Below are 10,733 nucleotides of genomic sequence, written 5' to 3'. Positions count from 1 at the left end.
GCTGTCGCATCTGCAGAAACTTTTTGGTGACTGTTATGACCCTGGACTGGAGCTTTAAGAATTTGGTCCAGATCTCAATGCTGTAGGTTTTATTTGTGCTTCTGTCTCTATATAAACACAGAGACACGTTAGTCACAGTCTGTGAGAGTCGTGTGCAGTCTGGCAGCCGTCTGGTGGGAACATGCATCGCAGTGGCAGGGCCGGAAAGTGGGCCCCAGTGGTTCCTGCGCCTATGGGCTGAGGTCCCTCCTTCCTGTGAAAGCCTCGTGATGAACAAGCCCAAGACGACGTGTTTCGGGATCGTTCCCAGAAAGAGATTTTCCTGGTAACAAATCCTCAAATTTTCAGGAATAGAGTATGTTTTCACGTTCACACGTGACAGAGGGTAAAGAGCGTTTCCTTTCATCAATGCTGCGGCGTGACCCAAATGAAACGCTGGAGAGACTGAAACTTTTTTAACAAAAAAGGAGGCACCTAAAATTCTCAGTTTGTAGGTGGAATCTCGCGTCCCCATGAGGCAGAAATCATCATTCGCTCTGGACAGTTTAATTCTGATATCGACTGAGTTTAAAAGCAGTCTCTCGCAGAAGAAAATATTGGCGTGGAGTGGACCTAATAAATGCACTTCTCTCGAGTTTGCTGTGAAGGCGGCTCTCTGATTGAAGCCTTGATTCGGCCCGTCTGTGGCGTTGTGAGAATCTACAGAGCCTGCGGTATCTTTGTAGAAGAGCCCGGCGCTAAACTGACTCTTTAGGGTGTCTTCTGAAAGATTTAACAGAGTCTCGCTGGATTGTGAAATTATTTAATCGCAGAGAGTCACACTGGTTAAAAATTGAATTTAACAGATAATTACGAGACCTACATCAGAATCATCTTCAAGATGGGTCAAAGTGGGTCACAAGTGGCACACAAATCCAAGCATGTAATGTGTCATATTGTTACTGCTGATGAATCTGTCATGCTCAGAGTTGTAGGTTAGATCAGAGGTGGGTCTAGACATAATAATTTTCAAAAAGTTGCCTTTTATTTGTCCACAAAAAACAACAAGGTTTCAGTTTTTTCACTCTGGAACCCAGTTTTAAAAAAAAGTACTGTTTTGGGGCTCCTAAAATGACGTTTTTGTGTATACAGGGTACAAGAGACATTTAAAGATGACAACCCTTTATTCTACCCCCTGTGCTATAGTCCTACAAAAGCAGCATAGTAATTCAAACAAGCAAAACATCAGAAAATCAAGTCTTATTATTGTAGGTTTTCTTACTTCTTTGTGCGAGATGGTGAGCTGTTCCTCCAACACACTGCATCGCTCTAAAGCAACACGAAGTCGCTCCCTCACCTTGAAAATGTGAAGCATAAACAAACCTTCAGAAGTTCACTGAATATTCTTTTCCCCTCATTGTTTAGCCCTGCATTACCAATTACCTATAGGTCACACATTAACATGCATTTTTAATTTATTTTATTGTACCTTCTCATCAAGGGCTTTGTGATGTTCAAAAAGTGACTTTAGAGCTTTGAGGACCTCCACTTCACTGGAGACACCTGCTGGAGACTGAGCCTGCCTCTTCACCACAGTCATCCTCAGACTCCGCTCATGACGAGACACCAGGCACTCCAAATGTTCCAGCAAGAGCTAGACACAAAACAGTATTAAGTTATAATAATTCAAAAATCACTTTACTTCATCTTACACAGCAGCATCTTCTACAAAGTAACCAAAAGGCGCAAGGATGCAAGAACAGAGATTCAATGGCTGCAATGAAAATACTGTGATGATCAAGCAGCTTTCCTAGCAAACAGGTTTTTGACAATGCTTTAGCTTATACAACAGAAACTGATTTGTCAGTTGGTGGTATGAGCACCACTTCTAGTAAAAAAAAAGAAATGCACAAGAAATTGCTTAATATTTCCACATTGTGCCACTTACCCGAGTGTTGTTTCTTTCTGCCTTCAGCTCTGCAATCTCCTCCTCTTTCTCCAGAAGCTGCTCCCGGCACATGTTCAGCTCCTTTGTCAGTGCAGCAAACTCCTAGAATAGAAATGAACAAATATCATAATGTTCCCATTACTTATTAGCTGTTTTTGTGAGCCCATTGGAAAACAAGAGAGTAGAGGAGAGGCAAAAGGCTTTAATTCACAAAGCCTAAAGATCTGACTGAAGGCAAACTAAAATAAAATATCTAACACAACAAGCTGTACACCAGCTTTGGAAAAATGGATTAAAAATAAACTTCAAAACGTGCAACTCAGTGGGAAATAGCGTACCTTTTGATAGCAGTATCTTGTATGACAAAGACAAAAAAAACTAAAAACTGTATATACACTGCTCAAAAAAATAAAGGGAACACTTAAACAACACAATATAACGCCAAGTAAAACTGTCCACTTAGGAAGCAACACTGATTGGCAATCAATTTCACATGCTGTTGTGCAAATGGAATAGACAACAGGTGGAAATTATTGGCAATTAGTAAGACACACTCAATAAAGGAGTGGTTCTGCAGGCGGGGACCACAGACCACTTCTCAGTACCTATGCTTTCTGGCTGATGTTTTGGTCACTTTTGAATGTTGGTGGTACTTTCACACTCTTGATAGCATGAGACAGACTCTATAACCCACACAAGTGGCTCAGGTAGTGCAGCTCATCCAGGATGGCACATCAATGCGAGCTGTGGCAAGAAGGTTTGCTGTGTCTGTCAGCGTAACGTCCAGAGGCTGGAGGTGCTACCAGGAGACAGGCCAGTACACCAGGAGATGAGGAGGAGGCTGTAGGAGGGCAACAACCCAGCAGCAGGATCGCTAACTCCACCTTTGTGCAAGGAGGAACAGGAGGAGCACTGCCAGAGCCCTGCAAAATGACCTCCAGCAGGCCACAAATGTGCATGTGTCTGCACAAACAGTTAGAAACCAACTCCATGAGGGCCCGACGTCCAAAGATGGGGGTTGTGCTTACAGCCCAACACCGTGCAGGACGCTTGGCATTTGCCAGAGAACACCAGGATTGGCAAATTCGCCACTGGCGCCCTGTGCTCTTCACAGACGAAATCAGGTTCACACTGAGCATATGTGACATATGTGACAGCGTCTGGAGACGCTGTGGAGAGCGATCTGCGTCCTGCAACATCCTTCAGCATAACCGGTTTGGCAGTGGGTCAGTAATGGTGTGGGGTGGCATTTCTTTGGAGGGCCGCACAGCCCTCCATGTGCTTGCCAGAGGTAGCATGACTGCCATTAGGTACCGAGGTGGGATCCTAAGACCCCTTGTGAGACTATATGCTGGTGCGGTTGGCCCTGGGTTCCTCCTCATGCAGGACAATGCTAGACCTCATGTGGCTGGAGTGTGTCAGGAAGTCACAAGATGAAGGCATTGAAGCTATGGACTGGCCCACTCGTTCCCCAGACCTGAATCCGATTGAGCACAACTGGGACATCATGTCTCGCTCCATCCACCAACGTCACGTTGCACCACAGACTGTCCAGGAGTCAGTGGATGCTTTAGTCCAGGTCTGGGAGGAGATCCCTCAGGAGACCATCCGCCACCTCATCAGGAGCATGCCCAGGCGTTGTAGGGAGGTCATACAGGCATGTGGAGGCCACACAATACTGAGATTCATTTTGACGTGTTTTAAGGACATCACATCAAAGATGGATCAGCCTGTTGTGTTTTTCCACTTTAATTTTGTGTGTGACTCCAAACCCAGGCCTCCATTGGTTAATAAATTTGATTTCCATTGATGATTTTTGTGCGATTTTGTTGTCAGCACATTCAACTTTGTACAGAACAAAGTATTCAATGAGAATATTTCATTCATTCAGATCTAGGATGTGTTATTTGAGTGTTCCCTTTTGGAGTTTTTTTTGAGCAGTGTATTTTCCACAAAAGTTGGAATTTGGCAAAACAAGTGAGAAACCTAGTCTTCTTTGGAGCTCTCAGCTCAGCAATATTTCACAGAAGAAACATCATTTAAAGTTTAAACCACCAATGTATTATATTATTAGACCAAGTGTCCCCGCCTTCTTTTGTTGTTGGGAATTGAAGCCAACAGGACCTGGTTTATGAAAGCTGCCATGTTGTATTTGTGGGCTTTATGTCTACTTCCCCGCACAACCATGGTGTCACAAGGCTTTTTTAAGTATAAAATAACTTATTACAATTAAATGTATTAGGAAAAAAGAATACACAGCAACAAGACTAATGTGAAACAAGAGTTAACACGTGAAAAAAAAAAAAAAAAAATCTGAGGTGTCCCGTCCATGTCCTCTTCCCCAGAACAATTTCTACACAATGCAGTTTAGGTTTTGATTTTTAGGGATTTTACCACAGAATGTTTAACTTTAGGGCAAAACACACAGGTGCTGTATGATGCGTGACAAAAATCATGCCTTTATTAGTTTTTAATGACCTCCATATCAGCAGCAGCTGACCACTGACCAACACTTGCGGCTGATCTATTTGGAAGCGTCGACTCCCCTGATATGAAATGTTTTTAAGCAATTTTTTCCTCCACACTTGTTCTTATAGCAGCTTTTCTGCTAGGATTTTTTTCTTTACACAGTTCTTTTCTTGTTTAGCTGCAGTGCTGCTTCAATATCAAAAGTATAAAAATGGATGAGGAAAGATTTGAGGTTGGGAACTATCCAAAGATAGATGATCCAAAATCTCTTCATTATAAAGATGACAACAAAAAAAGACATTGGCAAGTGATCCACTGCCTAAGAGAGGCTTTGCTAGTGATACAGAAAGAATGTTAAACTTATATTTAAAAGTTGATCTGTACTGTTACAGTACACTTCCGCTTGACAAAGCTAATAATTTTTACTGGCGTTAATTGATGCACATCCAGTGACCTGCCGCATCGCAGGGTTCCTGGTGTGTTTTCGGCTTTAGAATGTGATGATGTCACATTAATTTTGAAGCTTTCCAAAACATTTTGCAAACAAACTTTTTTTTACTCCTACAAACTTCACATCAAGAATATCTTTTCAGTAGGTTTTGGTCACCACACAATTGACTGGAACCACAATACAATGTGTGATAGTTCAAATCAGTCAGATCAAGACAGCGACGAGGAGAGCCAAGGTTAGCTGATGACTAACAGCACACTAGAAAAGCCATCAGTAGAAGGGAGATATGTTTATTAAAGATTTTGGAGTTGTACAAAATAAGTTATGCTATAAAAATAAAAAAACTATGCCTGTTTTCAGGGGTGGCAGTAGCAGGACGTTATTATTGTCTTGGCAAATAAACAAGCCTCCGGTCACTAGGTAGCAGCAGTGTTTAAATTCATCAACAGGCCGCCTGTTGAAGCCAGTCGAAAAAGTAGCCTACAAAGACAGAGCTGACTCAGGAGGATACAAGCGCAGATATTCTGCCCTGTTACCTGCCTGTTGTTTGCAGTGTATTTGGAAAAGTTTAAACTGTTCTTCCTGTTTTACAAAAGGAAGAATGGTTTCTTGACTCTCACAAGAAACAAGAATTTGAGGAGCCTTATCTTCAAAACAGACAGGCATGTTGTTTTTATTTAAAAAATGAATTGGCATAACAATAAAGCACTTAATTTTCTGTTTATTTGAATAGGTAACTATTGAATTGTTTTTGAAATTCTATTAGCCACCGTTTATGTGAAAAGATATGGTTATATCATCAAACAATTCAGAAAAAAAGAATTTGGAGAAAAAAAAATCAGATTTAATAAGTCTCTGCTTTTTCCTTTTTTTATTGTTGTTACAAAATCACAGAGCTGCAGATGAGAACCACTCATTGCTTCTCAGTTACCCCCTGCCCTTTAAATCAACATATGTATTTAAACCAGACTTTATCAGGACAACATAACTTACAACACTGTTTCAGATGTATGAATATGATTCTGCTACTTTAAGAACCTTTCATTACTTTTACATTTCTCTTGGATTCTCACTAAATAAATGCAGCAATGCACTCTCACATCTACACATCCACATACTGCTTTTAGGGATTACATGCATGGTTGGACCTCTAAAGAATGCACCATACTAATTTCTAATTTTCTGCCCTGTAGCACAGGCACGATGAATGGGGAGATCTTCTTGCTACAATTCTTACAGTAGCAGGGGGAAGGGGTGGGGGATGGAGGACTGCTGGAACCAATCACACTTTTCGCTCACTACCACAGCTATTCTCCCTTTCCTCCTCTTCAGTCTCTGAGCTCTTCCAGCTCCTGGCAAAAAAAAAAAATCTGCATTGCTAAAGTAGTAATAGGGACTTTGCTATTGGCCACAACAAAGTCATCCACTCTCAGGCAGCCAATGGGAGGTTGTGAAATCAAGCCCCGGGGGTAATTACAGAGTTGCTTACTTCCTACATTCCAGAGCAGAAGTGAAGTTCAGCTGTAGAGTGAGCTTCAAAATCCCTCAGTTTTTCTACCACGTACAACACATGCAAAAGAAAATAAATGACGTGGTGTGAAAGTTGAATTCATTGCTGTGTGGTAAATGTGCAATGTAAACAAGCTTTAAAGGTATATTGGTAAAGAAATAACAGAATAGATGGCAAAATGCATGAGAGTGTGAATGGTTGTTTGTCTTGTTTGTCTATATGTGGCCCTGCGATGGACTTGCAACCTGTCCAGGGTGTCCCCCGCTTCTCGCACAGTGACTGCTGGGGATAGGCACCAGCTCCCCGCAACCCGGAATGGAGAAGCGGGTAAAGAAAATGGATGGATGGATGGATGGATGGCAAAATGCCAGTTCAGTCATGCCAAGTTCAATTTTTTATTACCTGCTTAAGGTTTGAATGATATTTCTACTGTGATGTATGTCTGTGCCATCCAGCTCCAAAATGTTTGTTTTACCAAAGTCCCTTTGTTTTCTATAGAAAATGTTCTGCAGTTTGTTGCACATTTTGTACCAGGGGTGGAATGGTTCACAAAGTCCACTGGTTTGTTTGCTGTGGTTAGTTTTTTATTTTTATCTTTGTTTTTGTTTCAATTTTTTATTACATATTTCTACTTCTATAAATTTTGTAAACACTCCAGAAATAACATACATCCATAATAAATAATCCACCATTTACAGTTTTCTAAAATCTCAGTTATTCTCCAGGACATATCATGTAGTCATATAAAACCTAAAGAAATGAAGCAGTTTGGCATTGGGCACATCATTATGTCACTCTGCTGTTAAGGCTTTTTCTACAGTAAATGGGGATACATTGTTTTTTGTTTCAAAATGTCTTTTTTGGCTAATTGCCTGTGTTACCTGTTGCATCTGCTGGCTGGTTTTGGCTGCTCTCCTAGCTGATGCTCTCATTTTGTTTTAAAATGTTTGTCATGTTGACATCCTACTAACTTTGGAAATAACTGTTTGTTTCTGATCATTTAGGGAAAAGCCAAACCACTTTCATATAACAGAGGTAAAGTAAAATTTAAAGATCAACTCCCTCGTTTTGGCTTTGTTTTCAGTTTACTGTTAAACTCACAATGAGAACTCCACGACACTGCCTGTAGTTTGCTATAATTGGTGGATCGCAAGGGTAGGCATTAAGCAGACTAGTCAATAATGTTATTTGGCTGCCGACAAAACTGATGGGTCATAAAGCAAAGAATCATAACAGATATGATGATCCCTACAGACAATCCTATGACCCCAGCCAGTCAAGGCGGATGATTCTGGTTCTGCTGGAGGTTTCTTCCTGTTAAAAGAGAGTTTTTCATTTTCACTGTCACCAATGTGCTGCTCAGGACATGAGATTGCAAAGAAGTGAAGAAACTGAATTGAACTGAGTTGCTTTAGCAGACTGTCAGCATATTCTAATCTTCATCATCTGACCTGGCACTCTGACTTTACATCACCTTACAGGGACAAAGCTTGATTGCAAGACTTGAACATAACGGTACACACATCCTGAACTGAGGCAATTAAACAGAGTGGTGGAGATTTTTGTCATAAAGCATTCCATCTCTATTTTGTACAAGGTACTACAGCCAAAAGTCAGAGCATATTATTCCTGATTGAGCTGCATGTTTTGATGTATATATTATATGGTTTTAGCTAAAACAGTGAGAGGAGAACCGAAAGGAAAATTGTGACAGAAATAGTAAGATACCAGTCAAATACTAGTAGGGTTTTCTTTAGCTACTATACTTGGGCTGCACAATATAGTAAAATCTTGCAATGCAAACACACACACACATACATACATACATATATACATATATATATATATATATATATATATATATTGGAATTTGATGTGAAAAACCAACACAAGGTGGTATACAATTGTGAAGTAGAAAGAAAATCATACATGATTCAAAGCATTTTTTACATCAGCACTGCTCCAAAATCTTTACACTTCAACAAATATTCAAACCTGTAGAGAATGAAAGCACTCTAAATACTTGTTAAAGTTTGTGGTATGAAAAACAACTGGCCCTTGGACCAAACTGAACAAAGATGGATGTCACTCTCTCCATTCTCCTGTGTTTGTTTCTTTTCAGGCTTCTTATTCAGCTCACATTTGGCAAAAAGAAAACACTTGCACTCTGTCACTTTCATGTCACAGTGTGTAACAATTCTGCCTTTGTCACACTGGCTTAGTACTGTGCACTCTCAATTCATACCATTGTGCGACTGACCAGAAGTCAGACTTTGGTCACTGCAGTCATTTCATCCCCTTTTACAAGATGAAAGAAAAGAAATCTCTATTAAAAAACCGCAAAGCCTGTTTTAAAAATTATGTAACTATTAGCTGACTTTTCTCACATACATATGCCCCTTTTACATAGGCTCTAAAGGTCCCAGCTCCACTTTACTCGGCTTGCTTTGCGTGCGTTTACATCTGGATTTTTTTCGAGGTCAGGCCCTGCTTCTTTGGTCCCTGCTTCGTGGGCGGAGCAAGCTTAGCTCCTGTTCACTCATTGGTCCTGGGTGTGACCAGATGCAAGCATAAAGAGCAAACGGTAGGAATATAAACAACAGTGTTAGCTTATGCTGCAACGTTTATGCCGTCTGTCCCCCAGCTGAAGGCGCTGTAAAGCCTAAAATCTCCAGCAGATAACAGCTGTCCTACTCTGCGCAACAATCGCAGCATCCAGAGCATTTCTTCCACTGCGCCTCTCTTCCTGAAGTCTCAGGAGAATCCCCATAAGTTTAAAAAACAGCAACAACACAGGGCCAACGTTGTCCATAGCGCTTTCGTTGTTTACACAACTTGCGCCAAGTTTCGGTAGCGCAACCCCCCATGCCGCGGCACAGCCCCCGCAACATGAGGAGGCGTTCCTCTGCTACCGACCAAACTGGCCGGTGTAACGTGATGCATTCTTTATCGAGCCGAGCCGAGTAGAGTGGAGCAGAGCCGAACTTCTGAATTAGGGCCTGTGTAAAAGGGGCAATAGACTATAAAAAAATACAAAAACACAATTCTTTTTCACTGTCTGACATTAAAGCAGACTAAACCTTTCCTGTTTTAGGTAAGCTAGGATTCTCAAAACTATTTATGTTAAATTAATGAATAATGCCAGAATTTTTTTTTTTATTACTTTCTTCAAAGACAGTTTATATCCATTTTCTTAGTATTTGTAACGTTACCTTTAAACAAATTGACTTGCATCAAAGATTTGGGGTTTCCTTCAAAAAGCTTCTCACAATAGCTTGCTGGAATTTTGACACGTTCCTTCCTCAAACACACTTTTCAGCTCTGCTCACTAATGTTCTCTGGGACTAAGATCAGGGCTTTGTGATGACCACTCCAAAACATTGACTTTGTTCTCCTGAAGCCACTTTGTAACCAGTTTGGCGGTATGTTTTGGGTCATTATTCATTTAGAAGACCCATTTGTTACAAAGCTTTAACTTCCTGGTTGATGTTTTGAGATGTTGCTTCAGTAATTCCACATAATGTTCTTTCCTTGTAATGCCATCTACTTTGTGAAGTGCACCAGTTCCTCTTGCAGCAAAACAACCCCACAACATGATGCTGCCACCCCCATACTTCACAGTTGAGCTGCTGTTCTCAGGCTTGCAAACATCTCTCTTTTTCTTCCAAATGTAACAACAGTCATTATGGCCAAACAGTTCAATTTTTCCATAAATGCTCAAGAGGATTGAGATCTGGGCTAATGTAGGGCGATTTAAGAATAGCCCATTGGACTTCCGGTGGACGCGGAGCAAGATGGCAGCATGAGATCGAGCTCCCTTGTCGAAGAAACAATAAACCTCCCTAATGCAAAGAAATGAGATTAAACACGATTTGAACCAGACATGAAATGAGTGGAGGGCGTAAGCAGAGAAGCGTAAGGAAGAAAATGCCCGAAGAACACGACTCCGAAGCCGAGCAAATGGAAGAAGAAAGTGGCGACTCGAATCAGCTCCGGGCTGTGTTGTCATGGCGGAAATTCGGGACCTCAAAAAGGAGGTGAAGGAGGACCTCACAAAATTCAAAGACAAACTCAGGCGAGAATTTACGAGTTTTAGCGAAAAAATTAAGAGAAAAGTGGCACAGAATGATGCGGAAATACAGAAACAACAAGAGGACATAACTGAGGTGCAGGGCCGCATAACAGAGCTGGAAGAGTGGAATATGAAAGCTAAGGACGCCATTCTGAGTCTTTTACAACAGCAAAGGAAATTGTAAGAGAAGCTAACTGAAGTGAAGCTAACTGCCACAGGGAGAACCACCAAACAAGGGACTGTTGGACTTACCTAGCAGGTTGGGAAAACTTAACACAGGTTTCCCCAAAACCACTAGGAGGGG

General features: G+C 41.2%; 1 protein-coding gene across 19 annotated transcripts in view; it reads right to left on the bottom strand.

Moving 5' to 3' along the window:
• The window catches only part of ppfia1 (PTPRF interacting protein alpha 1), a 94,329-nt gene that overhangs the window by 56,536 nt on the left and 27,060 nt on the right, over window positions 1-10,733 (bottom strand). For all 19 annotated transcript variants that reach the window (XM_037979724.1, XM_025010929.2, XM_037979712.1 and 16 more), the window contains 3 exons: window positions 1,928-2,029; window positions 1,469-1,633; window positions 1,262-1,336 (listed from right to left, as the gene is read on the bottom strand). In XM_037979724.1, the coding sequence (XP_037835652.1) occupies window positions 1,262-1,336; window positions 1,469-1,633; window positions 1,928-2,029 (342 nt within the window). The remainder of the gene's footprint in view (window positions 1-1,261; window positions 1,337-1,468; window positions 1,634-1,927; window positions 2,030-10,733) is intronic.

Source organism: Kryptolebias marmoratus, linkage group LG15 (assembly GCF_001649575.2).
Source record: "Kryptolebias marmoratus isolate JLee-2015 linkage group LG15, ASM164957v2, whole genome shotgun sequence".
NCBI classification, from domain to species: domain Eukaryota; kingdom Metazoa; phylum Chordata; class Actinopteri; order Cyprinodontiformes; family Rivulidae; genus Kryptolebias; species Kryptolebias marmoratus.
Note: the sequence above shows the minus strand (reverse complement) of the source record. Positions and strands in the feature narration are given on the sequence as shown.